Raw genomic sequence first — 21770 nt, forward strand, 5'->3', positions numbered from 1 at the left:
TAAAATTTAATGTTGCTGTTCACTGGACATGATTTTAAATAAAAAGCTTATCTTTGTGTAAAACTAATTCTTCCCCAACCCTTTCAAGACTGCAGCTAAGTAATATGCCGTATCTATGTATTTTCTCCTCAGTCAGCAGATGCAATTCTGTTTTGTTACCTCTGTAAGAACTGTGGTGTCATATGAAGGCTGATACTTTTCTTTTTCATGTGCAGTTCGCTTTTCCATCTTTTCTCTGTCTGTTTTCTGTTTCCTGTCTGCTCCTTTTGGCTAAAAATGAACAGTTACATGAACAAGAACGCAAGTGGAAAATTGTTTTATAATTGAAATCTAATCTCAGAAGTCAAGCAGTAATATAAAGATGTCCCCCATCTTTATGAGAGCTTCCGAGAGACTTAAGGATCTGTTTTCTACCGTTACCTTAAAAACTTTGATTTGACAACTGGCTGAATGCAGATGATCTGTATATTCTCCATTTTCAGTCTGTTTGAAAGTGTCAACCTGAATCCTAAAAGGAACTCCTTTCTCTCCTCCGTGTTTACGAGGGGTAAATTCAGTGCTGATACAATGTACCTGGAAAAAAACCAACCACCAAACAAAAAAGGACTCTCAGAAGTATTCTAGACAATGTCTACAATGTCATTCTCAGCATGAGTTTTACTGTGTTACCAACATCATGGGTTTTCTAAAGACAAGTAATAAATTACCCAGCCTGAGGACCAAGCTGCCCAAGTAATTGGTTCCTTTTCATGCCCACATGCAAATGATGCCAAAAACACTACACCTGAACTGACAGGGAAGAGGGGAAACAAGCGTGTCACCAAAATCTCTGCAAAAAGGCAGAAGTCATTACAGATTTTTATTAAATAAGAACTTGCTGGGTCTTAAGAAGAATGTATGTGGATAACAACTATATCTATCATGAATATAGCAATAACTTTTTCAAAATACTACTGTCCAATGTATTATAGCTAGAAAAAACTTCAGTTACTTGTAATAAATATTACCAAAGCTACAGAAGGTCACTGACTGGAAGAGTTTTTAATCTCATGTGAAACCAGGGTATTTTCAAATATGCAAATTTCTTATAGAAGTCAGCAGACTTTTTAATCAGTATGTAATTGCCTCAAGTGCTACATCAGAATGAAGACTGGGTTTATAGGCAAGAAATACCCATAAAAGATACCTAAGGGCAGAAAATCAGTGTAACAGAGTTATGATGAATCTCATTGGACCATATTCCCAACGTTTTTTTTGCTTCTTTATCAAATTTTAAGTGAGCCAAGCACCATGGACACTTTGCACTCTCAATAACTACAATACTATCTTTTTATTTCCTATGGCTATCAAGAATAGAGAAACGCAGACTCGAAATTGAAGCTTTAAGTATCCAATCAGTGCCGCTACACTGTGTTCTACAGACTTTAGAATAAGTAAACTACACTTGCATAACAAGAACCAGTTTAATTTTCAGTCAGTCTGTTACCACTTCTTCTAAAGGGCATAAACAAAAATAATGAATAGTTTATCACACACTTCTTCAAGGAGACTACATTTTAGTAATTACATAGTTCTTTCTAGAAAAAAACGTCTTTGATTGTACTGGATCAGAGTCAATTTAGTGACAATATGGAATTTAACCTATTTTGGCAACCACAGTAAGAAACACTGCTATCTCTAACTTTATATGTATACCTTTTTGTAATACAAACAGATCTGAGAGAAAAGCTAAAAATTCCAATGCAAACCTGAACATTCTACCTAAATAATTTCCTAAGAAAGCATGTTCAATTACCCTGAATATCAAAATCGTACTACAAGGAAGCCTCTCGACACAGTAAGAAACATCTTGGCATGTCTGATTTCAAAGTCTCTTTGTATCACATTATTTTTCACTTTGTATCCTTACACCAATCCTTGCTTAAGCTCGCCACTAGGATAGTGGGCCTCAAAAAACCCCAAAAAACAGTATTGACAGTTATTTAGAAGGATACAAATTGATTCCAATACTCTTTATAACTAAGTATTTTAACCATGACAGCTTTCTTCAAAGAGCTTTTTGAAAACCTTTTATTTAATTTGTTTTTAAGCTTTTAGAAACCCTAATCAAGTTGAAAAACCTAACTAGGGACACTGCTAGAACTATGAACCTGTGTTTTTTACAGAGCTCGTATTTAAAGGCTATCCCACAAATAACAAACAGAGAAGCAAATATACTACTGTTTGTGACCTGAAATGCACCAAACACAGACATCCAGTCAAGTAAAGTTTCAAACCTGAATAAAAGCAGATGTACATTTTGTTGGATCCCACAAAAATTCAACTGCATTGAGCTGGCTTGGATTTGTCTTGATATCAATGACTCCAACAGACATTGGAATATCTATTAAAATAAGTAGTAGATATTTCAAAATAATCAGATGCCAAGAAAACACTACAAATAAATTTTAATATAAGGTTACCATCAGCAAACACAGGTAAGATGGAAAAATGTGGGCTTCGGCAGCTTGACCACAAGCCCAGAAAGTTTCTCTAGGACTCATCTGAAGAATCTTAGTAGACTCAACATTAAAAGTGCTCAGAGTTTGAGAGTGTTTTTTGATTCCCTTCCTCCCCCACCACCCACACACAGCCTGTGCACCAAAAATGACCAAGTTACACAAAACACAGAAGCCACATTGGTGCCTTTTCCACAGTTTACTAAAGAAAGTCACTTTTGCCTGTATTCTCCCGATTACTGTTACATTTACTAATCCAAATTAGAAAGATCAGTAATGTGTAAGGTTGCAGAGTGGCTACCTTACTTCTAGTAGCACTTAAAAGTTTTTAAAGGAATATTAAAGTGGTAAGAACATTTATATTCAAAACACACCCTGTGACAAAGCAGCATACAGAAAACTAATGTGTTTTTTCACCAGCCCAAGCGTAAACGTGATCATGATCAATTTAAATTTGGAAATTGAATTTCATACAGTGGCAACAAATAGAAACAATTATACCTAAGTCGAGAAGTCGGTCCCCAGGGCGGTTCCACTTCCAACCTTCTAGCTGCTGGTGCTCTGTATATTGCAACCTTCTGTCATGGAACACAACTCTTATAATACTCTGACAAAGAAGAAAACGATCATCTGATGAGCCACAAAGTTACTGTATGTTTAGAAACAGCCTGAAGATAAAACACTAAAACATTCCAAAATAGCCACAGTGCTGATAAATATGTACTTACAGCAAAAAATTTGGCAACCATCACTATGCCAAAATACTCCAGAACACAGAAATACAACTGAGCAACAGGAGATACTAAAAAATGTGGTAAAAATGCAAATGAGAATTACATCTGGTTGCATATTCTAAAGGTCACTATTAATTAGATGCAGTGAACTGAGCAACACTGACAGCACAGTACCGACACTGTGTCGGCAACACCAACTTACTTCAGAAAACAAACACAAAAGACTTCATTTATTCTGAAAAGCAGTGAATATAGTTTGACCATTTATTTCACTGGTAATTCTGTGGATTTTTGTAGAAAGTTTTAAGAAACTAACAGAAAATGCCCTTCCTAGAATTTTTAAGTATATAGTTACAACAAATCTGTAATAAACAACTTTCAAACTTTTCTAACTATTCTAGCTGAAATACTAATCTAAAAATACCATGACATACAATCATAAAAATACCGTAACGTTACTCAGCTAGAAGCAATTGTCCAACAACACATACTTTCGTGGACAGTGCTGGTACACTGTGCACTTAGTCATATTCTGCTGCATGAATGCACATCCAAAGGGCGGGAATGCTGTACACATCAACTGCTACTGAACAAACAAAACGTAGACAAATTTGGGTTTTTTTTCCATTAGTCTACAGTCTTATTTGTATTAACAGCAGGTAAGCGTCCAAAAAACCCAAGAACTTGTTAATGAAGTGTCTCTTAAAGATACATTGCATTTCTTTGGTTTTATTTCAAAAATAACAGAAAACGTACACGCACATGTGCGTGCACAAACACACCGCTCCTTTTTCACTGCAAACTGGCAAGTTTGGAACTTGGAAACATCTGCAGCCACCTTCAACATGAAATGCCTTCTTTGTTAACAAAGTACTGGGATTTTAGCATTTAAATGTTCAAAATGGGAAGTCTGTCGATGCAGCATTACAATACCTTGCTATGACAAAATTTCCTTTTTTTAAACTTTTGCACTGCTTTGTCCTATTCTGCCTACCAAATGGCTCATCACCAATACACAAACCTCTAAAATTACAGCAGAATGATACCGCACGACTACATGGCAATAACAGCTAAGGGGGCAAATAGTCAATATGCTTATTACAGCAAGTCAACATGCCAGGTTGTAAAAGGTTAAATAACAGAATTCACAAATCCCAGTTTTACACTTGTGCTTAACACTTCTTGAAATTATCTCTGAACAAGCATCCCACAGAAAAGCAAGAACAAGGCACAGGACTATAGAAACAGCCAAAGTTCACAAAGTTGACAGGCAGACTCTGCCTCACACAGGCACACTGTTCTGGTGTATTTACCAGTACCACTTCCAAAGTGACTTTAACTGAAGTTCTTCCCTTCTTTCCCAATACCCGAATAAGATTTTTCAGCAAATTTGGTAAAATCGTTAGATGCTTACAAGAAAAATCCAAACCTCTCTCCTTTATCAGTTCTTTTCATAATCTGTACCATGAATTGGGAATTTTTCAGTCTGCCTCATTCTTACACTTCACACAATATCTCAGATCCACAGTACCTTCTGCTAAAGCACAAGGAGATAAATCTGGAATTAGGAAAAAGACCTCAGCTCTGGAACAAACTGCTCCGTGAGCAGCAAAATTAAGAGAAATCTGTTGCCCTATGCATCCATCTCTAATACCCCACCGTTGCAAAAAACACAAGTTGGCTCCATGTGTTTTCCATAACACTTACTAAGAAACATGCTCATAACACCTCCACTCCTTTCCAAATGATCCTCTAGTTTCCTTCCCCATCTCCTAATCACTTGAAATAGACAATGAAATGGCTCAGAAGACACTGGATACATACAAATCTATAGGCAACTAGGATCATAAGCTTTGCATAAAATAACTTGGTATTCAGTACATATAAGTACTCCATGCACTGAGTATTTGGATTCATACTTCTTTATTTGTAAACATCACCAGTCCACACTCATTCTGAACAAGCACCTACTGACAGGAAGAAAAAAAATAATCCATAAAATGTACAGTTTCTAGATTGAATTTCTCTCACTAACTTTATATACTTAAATTTGCCATCACTGTTATCACAGCTTCCTTTCACTCAGCAGAAAGACATGGACACAGTTAGTGGAGACCCATCTCATCTTAAAACAGATCAGACTGCAGACCTCATAAAGGGTACATGAAGTGATTAGCTCACCTTTAGTTGTCTAAAGTAACATGAACACATTAATAAATGGGAAAATGCATACAGGTATATTCTTCTAGTTTCCAGTAAACCTGAAATAAAACTATGCATTAGGTTCCACTGTGCCCATTTTCTTTATTGGTCAGAGTAGCTGGTCCACTTCCCTCTGTGACCAGGTAAGGTTAAGAACTAGTCTTTCCATACCCAAGCAGCCAAGGTTTGTTAGTAACATGAGCTACAGAACTTCAATTCACCTTCACCAGTTTCCCATTGATCTCTGGTATGTCTCCAGCTTTCCGATTATCTAGCATCCGTATCTCGTACGACTGACCTTTAAAGAGAGAAAAAAAATATGTATCAATAGAGAAGTCAGAGCACAAAGCACAAAGCTATTTTGTGTTTAAGGCACCAGAATTAGTTTTTGGTTCATAGTACAGAAGAATACCAGTACCTGAAACTTCTGTTCAATAGATTTTTATAACAAGATTCACTTCATAGAACAGGAATTAATGGAACAAAATGAAACTTCCTGGTCCCTTTAAAACTACAGATAGTTTCAAAGTTTAAGTATTTCATTTTACATGAAGTGTAAGTACTTGTTTCTCTATTTTTCTTCTGAAGAAACACTTTTCAAAGCTGAATTCCTTTATTTTTGAAACTGATGAAAGGCAGCATACTGAGAACCACAGAGTGGTCTTCTGAAATAAAACTCTTGCAGAGTTTTTATACTCTTCATGCAACATACATACCACTCTCCCATGTTTACTTCTGTCCATGTACCTGTGCCTTTGTATAATTTTTAGGCTTTGCATGATTTCAGAAGTAAGCCTTTAACAGAGCCAGTTACTGGTTATTTCAAAAAGGTACGAGCAAATCTATCTTTCCAGTGAATTTGATGAACTGTTGTGCTTTAAAAAACACAAAGCTCAAAGTAATTTATTTGAACTGCAGGGATTTTATTTTTTTTTTCCACAAGGTGAGCAGCACATATTCATTTGCAAAATCACCTTTCCCTAATTAAAATATAGGACAAAACAGATTTCAAGAGGTTCACCAAGATCAAGTGCAGTATATTCATTACCTTCTACACTACCCTCCAAACTACCTTTATGTTCTAGTGCATTCTACATTTCAAAGACATTTATTGACTTGCCCTACACGGTAAAAGGTCAGCTCTCATACCCCTGTGAATAAGCAAATGACTTCTTCAGCCCCTTTCACTGCTTCATAGGCTGACGCTACCTCCAACTATGGGCCGTTTGGAGTTTTTTGCTGTAATGCAATTAGCACATTTATGTATATACTCTACAGATGTACAGATTTACTTTACCCCACCAGCATCTATGATCATTAGTAAGATCATTGATGACATAAACCCATATAAAAATGAAATGAACCTAGTGCAGCTCAGTAAAGCAACAGATCATTTCTCCTCCTGTATTTAAGAGGAGGCAGCTTTTTTCCTGTTAAGTCAGATTTGTTCAGGCACCAATGTTACTTTACTCACACAGATACAACATATGTAAGCCCATCTACATTTATAGACAACATTTTAAAAATCTAGCACTATTAATAAAACTTTTGCAAGTATTTCTCCTTTCTCTTGCATCATTTTTTGGGGGAGGGATGGTAATGTCTGCTTGCTTGCTCAGCAAGTGTTGCTAACCTTTTATAGGTACAAAATAATATTAAGACGAAAGATTTGATGAAGTTAAAAATCAAGGAATACCCAATTCAAAAATGCAACAATAGCATGGGAAGTTTTCAAGAGAAAGGGACAGACATGTTCTGTTCTGGACATGTAACTGCTCTGAAAGTGAAAAGCACCACAGCACTGATCTTAGTCATTTCTGTATGAGAGATATATATGCTGCTTTCCCTGCTTTTTCCTGGAGCGTAGCCACAGGAGCAAGGCGACATAAGGTGCTAGGAACCTCTAACTGCCCACAGCTTAACACTGAAACTGTAGTACCCTCTTTCACAAAAATCACAGAATAGTAATGTTTGGAAGGGACTTCTGGAGGTCATCTTGTCCTACATCCCTGCTCCAGCAGGGCCACCTAGAGTCAGCTGCCCAGGACCAAGCCTGACCGCTTCTGAGTACCTCCAAGGATGCTTATCCAGCCCAGACGTCATTAGCTTCTGTACAAGCACCTTATGGGAGAAAACAGCAAAAGCCTTGCTGAAGACAATGGCTTATAAACAACACCCACTGCCCTCCCCTTGTCCATCAAGCCAGCCATTTCATCAGAGAAGTTTATCAAGTTGGTCAAGCATGACTTCCCCTTGGTGAATCCATGCTGACTACTCCTGATGACTCTTGTCATTCAAGTGCCTGGAAATGGTTCCTAGAATTAGTTTCTCCATCACATTCCCAGGAAGCCTGTAGTTCCTAAACTCTGAACAACACTCTTAGCTATTCCAACTAAAACACTGACAGAGGGTAAAGCCAGGGATTGCTTAAGTGTTGCCTTAAGAAATGTCACTATAGCTTAACAGACAGGGCAAATGTTCCTGCTGTTTCTAGTATTCTAGTACTCCCGATTCAGTAAACTAAGACAACTGCTGACGAAATTAAAGAAGGTATTTGCTCTCTATGGTACTCACTATTCACAGTCCTCTCGAAAATTATTTAAAGGTGAGACACTGCCTGATAACGGGGCCAAACTAGAAACAAGGTAACTGAAGTGACGAGGATTAAAATTACTCTTTTGCTAGAGGAGTTCATCCAATTCATTACATAAACATATGTATCAGCACAACAAGTATTGCAAACTGATCCTTATTTTAAGCTGGCTTCAGTATGAAAAATGTCATCTCTCTACACAATCCCAAGTTTGGTTTTTTTTAACTTGTATACATACATACACACACACTAACAGCTAAGAGAACAATTTTTAGGAAAAAGTCTTAACGTAGACAGCAAATGTACTGTCTTTCTGTCTGAGGTATTGGCACTGAAGGGATGCTGGACAACTGGGGTTTTTCCCCCCCCATATTTATTTAGAAAAAGGATGTATCAATGCCTTCATTTTTTGACTTCAATGAAGTTACCCAAGACTCTGAAAACTAGCACAAGTTCTTTGCAAAAGAATCTTTATGAAGAGATTTTCAAGGGTAGATGAAACATTTACAGTCATTTCAGACACTGTCACTTAAAAGGCAAGCTCTTCTCATAGCAAGCACTTTCTTTTTTCAGCTTGCTGCTTCCCCAACACACTGAGCTGAACTTCAAGCTTCATGTTTGGTCAGGAAGGTGGGATCCTGGCACTGAAGAAAACAAAGTATATTTCTACAGAGTTTAAAGTTTATAAAAATTCAGAGTTCTTTTAAACAGTGCACAACATCTTGCTGGTCCAGCATACTGCTGCAATTGTTCCATTTTCTCCTGAAGAGAGCACTCAGGGTACAAAAAGGGGTTAAAAATAAAGTAAACCTCACTAAGCAAATGGCTGAACTATGCAATCACATGTTTTTAAGAGACTAAGAATCACCTAAAGAACTTTCACTATTCTCATTAGTAGAGGAGTCAAGTAATGTTTAAAGCATACTTGGACAGACTGGATACTGCAAGATGAAGCAGTTTATTCACATGGAAAGCTGAAAATGATGCTTTGACATGATGTCAGTATCAAATTAGATATAGTCTGCTCTCACAGACTTTAGGGCCCCAGTTAAACACTACCAGGTATGAAATGCATCACTAGCAGTTCATACTACTAGAAGCACTTAAACTTGAGCAAAAAGGACAGCCTATCAAGAAAACACACATGTAAAATAGATGAGTTCTATAAACTAGTAAATTGTCAAGTTACATAGCTCACACAGACCAAGGAAAATTCACCAGTACATATTTTAACCTGTGTCCTTATCACTGCACACTGACGCAGTACACTGCTCAGAGAGGCACATTAGCCAAGAATATTAGTTGTACCAAAACATGGTAGGATATGGAAAAGTAGTGGTAAAAAATATTTTTAAATTGTTTTCATTTTTCATACAAGTCATGCTGTGGGACTGTTGTCTTTTAATTACAGTGCCATTTATTGAGAGATTTTGAGTCAAAGTCCATAAGGAAAAGAAAAAGCAAAACTAAATCTAGGAACAGTGATCCTAGAGTGTTAGAGCAAGGGGAGGGGACAGTCCTGAACAAATGACAAATGGTTTTATTTGAGCTCAGAATGCTAGCTGACTAAACTTAGAACACCAGTATCATCTCTCGTGGTGAGGGAGGTTTTATCACATGGCAATGACTATATTCAGATTTTTTTACCCAGCAGTCTCTGCTCTCTGTAGAAGGAAACCCAAATTATCACGCAAATCAACTACAGGCTATGAGGAAAAAACAGCAAGACTTACGAGCAGTATTTATCTAGATACTTTCTGATTAATGCAGGCAGACAATAGTGAAGCACAGAGAAACTCTAAAGGTACAACAAAGGTAGCTGCACTTGTGTTTACATTTCAAACATAACACTGTTTGGGGCAGATATGTATAGCTAATTTGAGAGCCATTACAGTGGCCTCTGTTGTGCAACACTTTTTGTTTAGGGACTGACATTTTAACATTTATTGTGACTTTTAAGGGGTGTTTGTGTGTAGCTGATGCAAATATTATGCAATTATACTTGCTACTATCAATCATCAAAAGTTCAAAGAGGAATGCAAAATTAGTCTTGTATTTTAAGCTATTACTACTTGAAGTTTGTCTCCTAAAAGCTGTCAGCTTGATTTTACTCTGGGAGGTGGGAGATGGGCGAGGGGTGACACACAGAGCAGAAAAAAAAACCCAAAACCCCCAGACTCTAAAAGGAATGTAATGACAAGACTATAGCTATGGGTCTACCAGTTGGACAAACCAAGACAACTAGCAAGGTACTCAACCTCACTTTTTACATGCATTTACTCTGGATGTACCCAAGTGTACAAAAACACAAAATACAATTCCAGTTTTAGACCTGCACCACAAGCTGCATTCACTATTGTTATGCCTGTAACATATGTATACCAACCTTGATTCAAGTATGTGAGAGTTTCATCATATAATTTTACTGCTGGAGATGTTGCAGCACACATAACATACTGGAAGGGTGGATGTTTCGTCTCATTTTCTTGGGGAAGGCTGGAATCTTCCTGTTTGAAAATGGGTAGTGCCAAAACATCGCTGAAAAGAACAAACAAATAACTCTGTGAGACTGTTGGCCCTGTTTTGCCTGAAGATAAAGCGGGGGGGCGGGGGGGGGGGGGAAAGGTATTTGTGACTTTAAAAACCACAGTGGAATACATACGGAATTGTGTCAGTTTACTAGTGAAACTAACATGAGCAGTATTGAAGACATTTTTCACCAAAACTTTAAGCTAGGACACATAAGCAATGCCCTGGGACCTAAGCAGACAATAAATAAAGTTGTGCTCATCCTCTGAAAATTTAGTCTTCAGTTCTTATCTCCACTGAAAAAACTGTTTACTCTTTTCACCTGTCAACACAGGCAAGCTTGCCTAATATACATGCAGCTGAGAGCGATGTATTTATTTACTTTCTTCTTTGAAATAATATATTCCCCGAACTGAAAATCCTTCTCCCCATCTAGTATCATCATATCTAACCTATCAACTCCATTGACACTGAAGATTTTTCAATATTAACTTTTATTAGGCTTTATTAGGCTTTAGCACACTGAATAGCACAAAAAGATTAAGCAGCAGGTTCACTTCACTTATAAATGTAAGACCACCAGATAAACTTCTGAACTGTGAAGTTTCTGAAGAGTAAAGTGCAATCTGTACTGTTCACAGTAAGAAAGACAGCTTCACCACAACCAGTAAACACATCTTCTGCTTTCTACAGAATAAAATTATCCATATTACCAATAGATTCATTTTCCTTGTATACAGTAATCCTTCATAAATAAAACCTCAAAGAGATTAGTGAGTAGCTCTTGCATGGAATTTTTGTTCACAATCAAGTCATCTGCAGGTCCATAAAAATGTCTTTGAAAATGAGTTTCTAAACTGAAGAAAGATTTCTCACATCTCACCTATTGATTCAGTTTTTAATCTACATATATTGTCTTTATTTTTCTTGCATCGATCACAATCATACATTTATTTTTTTAAATAATTACATCTGCATTGCATGATTGTTTACACTTTCTACCCTAAAATGTTTGAAGTTAAATTGTTTTCTGCTGTTCCTCATTTCTGTGACAGTCTGTTTTACTTAAAGAGAACTCTGTTAATCATTCTTGAATTCCAGCTCATATCTGGAGAATCAAAAAGTATCATAATCAATTTAAAGAGTGAAATTACAGCCAATATTTGTGTGTCATGGAAGGTTACAGTATAGATTTGGTCTATGTAAGTATTAGGTATGCAGGGTGTGGCTGCAGCACCCCAACTTTTCTCTTAAGAGCAGGTGTCACATTCAGTAAGCTAAAGACCAGCCACATCATATTCCACTCCCCTGGCTACCTGGACCTGAAAGAAGAAGTACTTATGAACAGTGAAAAAGTTTAAGAAGTTTGTCTATACCTTGTAGAGACTGTACAGTCTCTCCCAAAAACAACAACTAGAATTAAAAAAAAAGAAAAAGAAAAAAGTCACTGGGAAGAAACCACAGGAGATGCTACAAACGGGCATGAAAGCAGGACAAGGCAAGAATACCGTCCAAAAAAGCAGTACAAGCCTCCTGACGCCAGCTCCCCAAACTGGAGCCCAGAGGCAGCTTTACTCCTTAACTAGTTGCAAAGGAAAATGATGTGAAATACCCACTTAAAAGAGAAGCAGCCACTGTAAAACGGTCAAAAGGAGCATCACGTCCAAAGGCAGGACCGAAGACTTCGCAGATGGGTGGACTGCTACTTGAGGGTGACTCAAAAAAACACCAGATGCTTCGTGCCCTGCTGTCAGTCAAAAGGGCAGCACGAGCAGAGGGCAGCGCAACGCCAGAGGGAGCGCTGCGACAGGCCCGAGACAGGACCTGGACACCGGGAACCCCTGTGTTCTTTGGCACTTAGTAGAGTAATTGAGCGTTTTTACGAAGAGGAACTTTAAAATGGAAAGAACACGGAAACAATAACCATGTTTAAAATAAACATGTATGAGTCGAAGCACAATAAAAGGTGGCATGCAAAGTATCTCACCAAATAAATAACCTGTAATTCTCACCTAAATTCTGCAGCACTTGCTTTCATGTAACACACAAGATGAAAAAGAGAAGTCTTTTGTGTATTTATGAAAAATACCTTTCAAGCCTTGATTTCCCTCTCAGAACTTAAAGACAAAAATGCATCTGGTCTGTCTTAAGAATGTGTGCCGTGGTTAATGAACTAGTTAAATGAGTAGACAAGGCACTGGAAGGCACCAAAACTGGAAGACAAATTTAGTCTGCTTTAAACCTGCTTTTGCTAATACAAAGTGGTAATGACTAACTGCTAACACAGACATCATAAAAAAAAAAAAAAAAAAAGACATCCAACCCCTCAACCCTACAATTTAATTGTAAAGAGGTCATAATGCCTGATCTTAAATGCCACCATTCCAGAAAAACACTCCAGCAAATGGCACGAGGCAAATGTAAGAATCTTCATTTATTTTCCCAGATAAAACCATACATTTTTCTTATAAAAGACTATTCTGGGTACTAGTACATTCCAAAGGAAAAGAGAAGCCAATGCATTTAAAACTCTTTCCTAGACCATCTTTAAATAAATACAATTTAAATAACATTTTGCTTTGTTCACTCATAAAGAATGAAATATCCATGTTTTCACATCTACAGATACACTTGTTTCTGTCTAAAAACAGATAAAAGCTGCAGGCAATTAAAAAGAGTCAAAAGGATATGACAAAAGTATTTCAAATTAAGATTTTGAAGTGTCAGTGATAAAGAAATGTTAACTGATTTAGAACCAACTATTAATTCCTCTTCAAAAAAGTGATGTATCTTTTCTGACTTTCAGCAAGGAAGCTGCTACGAAGCGACGCATTTATCCTTCGTCACCGTTGTACAGCAACAGAGGATGGCCAGGTTTAATCATACCTGTGAGCCTACAGCTCAGCAACACGAAGGGTCTTCTGGGCAGTAATGGCATAAAGAATTTCTGCTATGTGAGCTGCTCCCTCCCTACACAGCATTTTTCTGGGCTAGGTTGGGGTGTCTGTGAGTTCACAGCACGGCCCAACACACAGCTACACTGCTGAAGGTGACAAAGGCAGGTGATAAAAATCTTACTGAAGAGAAACCCTCATCCTACCAAACATAACTTGAGGGTAAGCACAATGACTTAAGCTCATGTCCCTCCTCACGATTGGCAGTAACAGGGGTACAGGAATCAGGGAAGAAATTGCTAATGTCTACGTTTAGCTAGGAAATCATTAGGAACACACAACTCTGAGAAACACAAGAATATAACGAGCATTCCTCCCAGTTCTCTGAGGCCAAAATCCCCTGTTGTTTATCCTTACTTTAGTTCAAATAGGGCCCATCTAAATTTCAGTGACAAGCATTTTCCACAAAATAAAACTCAATCCTCACACAGCACAGCTGAAGAAAACATGTGAGGTGTACTCACAATTCAGAGAAGGAAACCAATGGGAAACAGAAATTTAGTATTTTTAATAGTCCTCTACTTACACTGAAGAGCAACATCCTGCAAGTGATAAACTGCAGACAATATATGCTATTAAGTAGACCACATTCCTAAAAACTGTGGAGATTGTGACAGTCTTTCTACCACCTCTACTTTTATACTGATTCTATTGTAAAGACCCAACAGAAAAAAAAGGCCAGGAGAGCAGGTCAGCCTTCTCAGTTCCAGCTTCTTTGTCCTTAGATCCTGGACACAATTTCTGCATTTATAATGACCCAGTGGCCTGGCAGCACAAATTATCTGCCCCCCAGTAAATCACTGGCAGCCTCCACACTTCTGTATACTTCAGCATCCTCTAGTCATTTTCTACTCAGCTGGTGAAATTTGATTTGTGCTGGCCCAATGCAGATTAGTGACAGGCACTTTTACTGCCAGCTTTGCTCAGGTTATTTAACACGGCAAAGAACCTCTTGCCTAAACAGAAGTTGCCCAGATAGAGGAAAAATGAGTTTTCCACAACAGCTACTGTTGAAATTATTTCATGCTACAGGAGAAAAGAGTTTTAGAAGACCGATTCTGTTCTTTTTCTGCCAATGATAACTTTTGATTTATGAAGTAAAAGACTAATTTACTTCACTCGTCTCATCTAAGTGAACCTTGGACTACCACAAGCAAGCTGAGGTATAAATGAATAGCAATGTTTTTAAGGAGAAGTAGCATCTTTTGTTAAGACTTCTTGGTATCATTTGGAAAAGCAGATCTGTCAAGGTTTACTCTCTTGATGGAAGGAACACAGAGACCAAATTTTTGAAACTATTAGCTCCAGTACTAAAAGTCTTGTCTTCATCCCTCACAATTTGTTATCTAAAGCATTCAGCTGAAAGCCTTCTTTCTTCCTAGAAGGAAGAGAAAATGCTCCCAGAAAAACAAAAAGAAAGTCTTCATTACACACCAAAAGCAGGCAGCAAACACATCTCCAACACCCAATCTTAGCTAGCTATGTTACAGGAAAAGTGCATAATCTCAACTTCACCACACAAAAGTTAAGAAGGCTTAGAAGAGGAAGCAAGGTGCACGCCAAACCTTGAACCAAAGCATCCAGTGGGATGGATCATGTGTGATAAGCTATCCTATGTAGCCTACATGAGTATAGCACAAGAAAGATGCAAGTTATCCTTCTCCCATGCTTGTGAAATGTGCATCAGCCACAGAACCACCTTTCTTCCAAATATAAAACCCTCTTCTTTTCAACACTTTCTGAAGCATGGAAAAAAAACCAAAACCGCAAAACACAAAAACCCCTCACCTGCCTAATAACAGGGTCACAAAATAAATTAAGAACCTCCTGTCCTTAAAAGAACAGGAACTAGTATGTCATCAAAATCCAAAGTGACTTTCCATCAATCATCTGCCTTATCTGTCTTCTGGATTGCAAACTTTTGGGTGTGAGTACTAAAGCATCCAGGAACATGCAGGTCTTTTGAAACTTTAAAGCACAATTTACAAGGACAAATACCTTGAGAAAAATGTTTCTCAGGCAGTATTTGAATTAAAGTTATGATCTCAAAGCCCAGCTCTGCACTGTTTAAGAGGTCTCAAAGAGCCATGAGAAAATATAAGGGAACAGGAGAACTGAGACTTGCTTGCCCTGTATCCACAAAGGCAAGTCTGATGTGAGACAAGACCCCTGGAAGTAACTGCTGGGAAACAACTTTCTCTGAAGCAACTTGAATCAGAGAAGTGCAACGTGAAGAAGCATGTGCAAATATAATGCTATTCCCAGGAATCCTACAACCCATCACATGGAAACTCAGCTGGTTAAAGGCCTCGACTTACGGGGAATTTGGCACAAAATGCACAAGAACAAAAACCCCAATTCCATAATTTGTGTCCTCCTAAGCTCTTGAAGATACCAAGAAAAAGCTGCAAGAACAGTATTTGTTCACAATTACAAAACCCCAGTTTTCCATCCACTACTCCAACACAGAGAGGTCAGGCAGTCTGTACTAATCTGCAGCAGCTACATAGTACAGACTGCTTCTAAGTGGGAGTAATGCATACAGCAAACTTGCTGCCCTGCTCTCAATCCCGCACCTACATCCACCATGAGACGCGACAGAGGAACAGAGGAGACAGTTACGCAACCCTGACTTTTTGAAACATATCCACACATACAACGGTGAAGGAGGGGAAAAAACCCAAAAAACAAACAACAGCAGTGGCTCAGTGATCTGGAACATGAGGTTTATCTTTCAACATGTTTTATTTGTGGTAACAAAATTAGGAGATTTAGGTTTGTGGATTTTATTGTTCCTCAAATGTCTATTTCCTGACAGGTATTTCTGTTTGCATGCCTGCACAAAGAATCAAGCTCCAAGTCTAATCAGTACACAATATTTTATTTTATAGTCTAAATGTCAGTGAAAATTATTTTTGCTAGTGCAATACGTACCACTGCAACAGAACCTTTAAATGTACTCTACAGAAAATACCATGTACATCTTAAAATTTTTTTAAAAAATTAAAAATTACAGGATACCTTAAGCAAGTAGTCTTATTAAAAAACCCCAAAAAACAACATAACCAGTAGCAGAGTCTCAAAAGAGCAGGCAGCATTCAGGAAAGAATAAACAGTCCTTTTGTCCATCAGAAAGTAACAGCAGCCACAAGGAAAATAGGGCTTGAATGACCTCATGTCCAATTTTTTTCATTCTTGCACAGCAACTATAAAGGTAAGACAGTACCTGTCATGACCCAACTGAGTTCATCAGAAGCCAAAAAGCAGATGTCAGGGACACAAAAGCTGTTAGAAGAAAACACTCTCCCTCTCTTCTCCACCTGAAAACAAAGCTCTAAGCTGTAAGACAGCGGTCCCCGAATCCTAACAGACCACCTTAATGGTTACTTAAAGAAACAAGACTGACTGCAGCACACTTATTTTCAACCAAGGTGGAAGCCACCTCCATTCTCCAAAGGCACTCCAAGCGTTTGGGAGATGCAGCAAACTGACTCAGTTCTCCAAAACCAGAGGATTGTCTCAATGCATTTCCATACAGTCTTTTGTATAGACGTCCCTCTTTCAGAACCAAGAGTCATCTTCTTCAATTTAGTTTAAAAACTTCAGGTTTTAATCTAGAAATATACACCAAAACAGATACTCCTGAAATAATCACCAAGTTCCCCCAAAACAGACATCAATTTTAGGACTACAAATATCATTGGAATTGCAAGCATTTAAATAAATCCATATACTAAACTTCCAAATCACACATAAAAATTGAGTAATTAAGGTATGTGTCCTTGTATTAATGCTCATTTTAATCAGTTCATTAATCAAGTAATTCATTACATCAAAAATGGAATTCTACACAAGAAATGGCAGGCAATATATGAAACTTATATTTTCAATGGAATAGCCCCCATTTTTTAACAGTTCAGACTAACGATGAGTGGCCCCCAAAATTACACAATTCTTGCTGTGTTGCGATGGATATTATGACAATTTGTAAAAAATCACTACAAGTGTCACTACCAACTGAAGGTAACAGCAATATTCAAACCTCACTATCACTGAAGGTACCGTGTTTTTATATAGGTTTTGGGGATGGGGTGGTATTTGACACATCTGACAAAATTTACTATCAACTGAATTTAATTTTGTGTTTATAGGCAGTTTCTTACCGCATGAGAAGGCGTAAGAACAGCAATCAGAAAAAGGGGGTTTCAAGATTTTAAGGAAATTATGAGAACTATCTACAGAGAAATCGTGTCTAGGTAGCTTCCTTTTAAAAAACCTACAGTTACCGGTCAACAGACATGAGCAACTGGCTTAATTAAACAGAAGTAATGCCATATACTCTACTTCAGGGCACTGAGTGATCAAACTGAAGAAAGCATCAACTATATTATATAAAACCTAATAGGTAAAAGGGTTATGTCCAGGTCTTCCTAACAAAATGCAGGGGGCATATAGCTTCAGGAGATCTCCCAGCATTCTCCTCTAGACAACAAAGAGAGGACAACTGTCTTCTACTAGCATACAGGATCAGTGTCAGCACAGTATCTTCACTCTTCATGCTACGCCACCTCTTAGTTTTCCCCTCTCACATTACTTAACAGACCATGATGTCCATAAAGTAGAAATCTAATCAATACATAAAACAGCTAACATATTCGGCTGAAATCGCTCTGTGTCCAGCAAATGCTAAAGGCAATTAGGCGATCCCTTTAACTGTGTGTTCAGACAGTAAAGTTACAAAAAATGTGTTCCAAAAGTACTTGCATCTCATCACAAACGAAGTGTTCAATAAAAATGAGAACTAATGTGCAGCTTAGCTTGTGCAATATTGCTTTTTAAAAGCTGTTTTTAACTGTTACAACTCTTTTTGTGGTAACTTGAAATATCCTAGTAGGCAGGTATGTGTAACTAAAAACCATTTACAATTGCTACCCACCATAAAAGCATGATACAGCAGAAGAAAATCTACACAACAACAGAGAAGATTTTCCTAAAGTTCCAAGAAACTAAACAGTGTGTGTTACTGGGAGAAGAATGAAGTCTATAAAAAGAAAAGAAAATCTTTAAAGAGCTATCCCAGTCAAAACAGAAGACTTCCAATCATAAGAAATCCTAGAAAGAACAGGATCATGACAGACAAGGAAGAACTGTTCGAGCGCATAAATTATGCATTGGTGTTTGCACACTGAGAAGCCATCCAGGCAACTGCCATACAGCTGCCCACAAAAACTGCCACACCACTTTGTGGGATGAACGTCTGCTTGACACAGACAGAAACGGGAACGAAGTAGAATAAAATCCAGACAAGCTGAATATAAAATCAGGAGTATTCTCATGAAGAGAGATGAATCACCTAGTTCTCTAAACAAGTTTTAGAATTGGGTTTAAATTAAAAAAAAATACTAACCAAGCCTCACACAAAACAAAACCCCCAGCAAATACATATCCCACCATAAACTTGCTGAGCTCACAATCCCAAATACTAGCAAAAGGGTCTTCATGTCTATTCAGCTGCAAACTTTATTTATAACTTTGAACAAAGACACCACAGTTTCAACATGCACCTGAGCAGTACTGCCTTAAAACGTATACAAATAGCTGAAACTTGTGGTGGCCTCCAAGTTTCAGGCAACCCCGAGAGGTAAGGTATCTTCCACACAGGCTAGGCCATCAAACTATCAAATGCCAGTGTTTTACTTCTTCAGGCTCTCAAAATACCAACGCTGTTGAAAATCTTAAACTAAAATGTCTCCCAGTGTCTCCAAAACAGTTTCCCTTTTTCACACCAGTAACTCACTCAGGAATCCACACGTTCTGACTGTAACTAAGATTAAATATACTTATTTCAAACAATTACAGCTTTATCTTAACTTTGAACAAGCACACCCAAAAGCTATCTAAATACTTTCACTGTAAAGCCTGGAAAACTATCAAAAGGTAAAGAAACTGCCAAGTTGATTAAGAACTGAAAGAGCTACCTAACAAGAAAGAAAAAAAACAGGAAAAAACAGAAAAACGTCACTAAAAGCACATACTACACAGAATATTAAAGAATATATTAAAGAATAAACAGACTTATTAAAGCAGAACCACACCACCACCCTACTAACTACCACAGCGTTTACTGGCTCGAGAAAGAACGTTTTCCAGACGTTAAAGAAAGCAGCTATTGGTCATTAGAAACCAGAACTGTATTTGCCGAGTAGAAGACGATCATCCTCTGAAACGTGGGCTCTGGTTGCACAGCCAAGGGACAGAGAAATGTCATTTTTATGGCAGCGATCATACACGTAGGGGCGAAAGCACCGCCGGGCAAGCAGCAACAGCAGCAGCCGCCGCCCGCCCCTTGGGAAGGGCGCCCTGCCAGCCCGAGGGGAGGGCGGGGGGACCCGCCGGGGCAGCCCCTCACGCCACGCGGGGCTACCGAGAGACACCGGGCCGGCCTCCGCCACGTGCCCGCTCCTCTGGGAGAGTCTCCGGTAACGGGGTGAAGAGTACTTCATTAAAAAAAAAAAAAAAAAAACAAAAAAAAAAAACGAAAGAAGGAGGAAGAAGGGAGGGGGCCACCTCCTTCCCGCGCTCGCTGCCCAACGGCACGGGCAGGGCAGAGCGGCCCGAGCACCCACCGCCGGCAGCGTTACCTCATGCTGTAGGCGCCGGCCCCCAGCTCCTGCCCGATGCCCGAGAGGCTGGCGTCGAAATCGTGCACCAGCCCGGACTCGATCACTTCATCCATCTTCAGCACCCACGCCATCTTCCACCGCCCCCCGCGCTCCCGCGCCGCCGCGGGAGGAGCCGGACGGGGAGGAGCCGCTCAGCCCCGGGGCCGCCGCCGCTGCTCCCCGGGAGGCGGCGTCTCGGCGGGCGGCGCCGACGGAGTGAGGGGCTGGGGGGGAAGCGTGGGCGGGGCGGGGGGAGGGGGAGTCCGCGTTCAGCCCCGGGGGGGTCCTTTCCCCGCGGCGCGACCAGGGCGCGGGGTCGCTCTCAGCATCCTGCGCTCGCCCGGCCGCCGCGGGGGGCTGGGGACCGGGCGGCCGCCTCCGCCGCGCCCTTCCCCGCCGCCTCCGACCGCACACCGCCAGGGGCCGCCGCCGCTTCTGCCACCGCCCGAGCTCCGACCCAGCCCAGCGGCGCCTCCCGCCGCATCATTCACGGGGGGGAGGCTGCGGCGGCGGCGGCAGCAGCAGCGCGGGCACCCGCTGCCACTACAGCCCCGCCGGGGAGCCGCCGCCGCCCGCCTCGCGCGGCTGTAACGGCCGGCCGCCCCCCCCGCCCCGCTGCCGCCGCGGGAGCCGCGCGCAGCCCCGGCGTGCCCCTGCTCCCGCGCAGCGCCGCCGCTCACGCCAACATGGCGACTACTTCCACCCCCCAGCGGCTGCCGGGGCGGGGCCTTCCCGCGTCCCGGGCCGCCGATTGGCTGGTCTCCGCCGGAGGGCCCAATCACAGGGGGGCGAGAGGGGTGAGGGGGAAGCCCAGCCAATGAGCGGGTACTTCCTCACGCCAGGCGACGTCACCGGGTGACAGGCTCCGGCGCCCCGCCCCACGCCGGAGGGCCCGTCGTGCACCGCTGCTGCGGCGCGGCATGCTGGGAGCGCCTACCCGGAAGCGGGGTGCGGAGCGGAAGCGGAAGTCGGGCAGGAAGTGGCGTCAGAGCCCCGCTAGCCCGCCGGGCGATGCGGGAAAGGTTGCGGCAGTGTCCCCTGCGGGCGGCTTAGCTGGGCCCGGCCGGGCTTTGTCCCCCGCCCCGGTGCGGGCGGCTGTCCCACTGCTGCCCGTCTTCCGCGGAGCCGGAGCCGGCAGGCGGGGCGGGGGGTGCCCTGGCCCGGGCAGGCGGCGGTCCCGGGAAGCTCTCAAGGCACCAGAGGGACCGGGGGCAGGTCGGCGGGCAGGAGCAGCGCTAGCACCCGGCCGTGCCCACTCTTCCTCAGCCTTGGGGCACCTTCAGCCTTTCCCGCTCATATAATGCCGGTTTTTATCTTTTTTTTCACAGTACGTGACTGTCGGAGGAGAATAAAGGTTAATAGAAAAGAAAGCTGCCCCCGTTTTCTGCCTTGTCTTGACCTACACGTTCTGAAAAAGGCTGAGGAGCCTGCCCTAAACAACCCAAACTCTGCTGCAGTCTGAATGGCCAATCAACACCACAGGAATATAGATCAAAAAGACAAAGCAGTACCTGCAAAGCAGAGAAATAAATTACATCTAGTATACCACCTAACGCACAGTATAAATACACTACTTAATCTGATGAACAAAATCTCAA

At 40.7% G+C, this 21770-nt stretch overlaps 1 protein-coding gene across 3 annotated transcripts in view; it reads right to left on the reverse strand.

The window, feature by feature from the left end:
• UBP1 (upstream binding protein 1) overlaps window positions 1-20830 on the reverse strand; it is a 38337-nt gene extending 17507 nt beyond the window's left edge. Inside the window, exons 1-7 of one of the 3 annotated variants that reach the window (XM_040593285.1) lie at window positions 20152-20830; window positions 10414-10565; window positions 5656-5732; window positions 3000-3105; window positions 2277-2383; window positions 421-573; window positions 160-270 (exon numbers count right to left, since the gene is read on the reverse strand). In XM_040593285.1, coding sequence (XP_040449219.1) covers window positions 160-270; window positions 421-573; window positions 2277-2383; window positions 3000-3105; window positions 5656-5732; window positions 10414-10565; window positions 20152-20264 — 819 coding nt within the window. In that variant the 5' untranslated portion in view covers window positions 20265-20830. The remainder of the gene's footprint in view (window positions 1-159; window positions 271-420; window positions 574-2276; window positions 2384-2999; window positions 3106-5655; window positions 5733-10413; window positions 10566-20151) is intronic. The other 2 variants (XM_040593284.1, XM_040593286.1) reach the window with 2 other exon arrangements.
• Between the last annotated feature and the right edge of the window lie 940 nt (window positions 20831-21770).

Source organism: Falco naumanni, chromosome 4 (genome assembly GCF_017639655.2).
Source record: "Falco naumanni isolate bFalNau1 chromosome 4, bFalNau1.pat, whole genome shotgun sequence".
Taxonomy (NCBI): Eukaryota; Metazoa; Chordata; class Aves; order Falconiformes; family Falconidae; genus Falco; species Falco naumanni.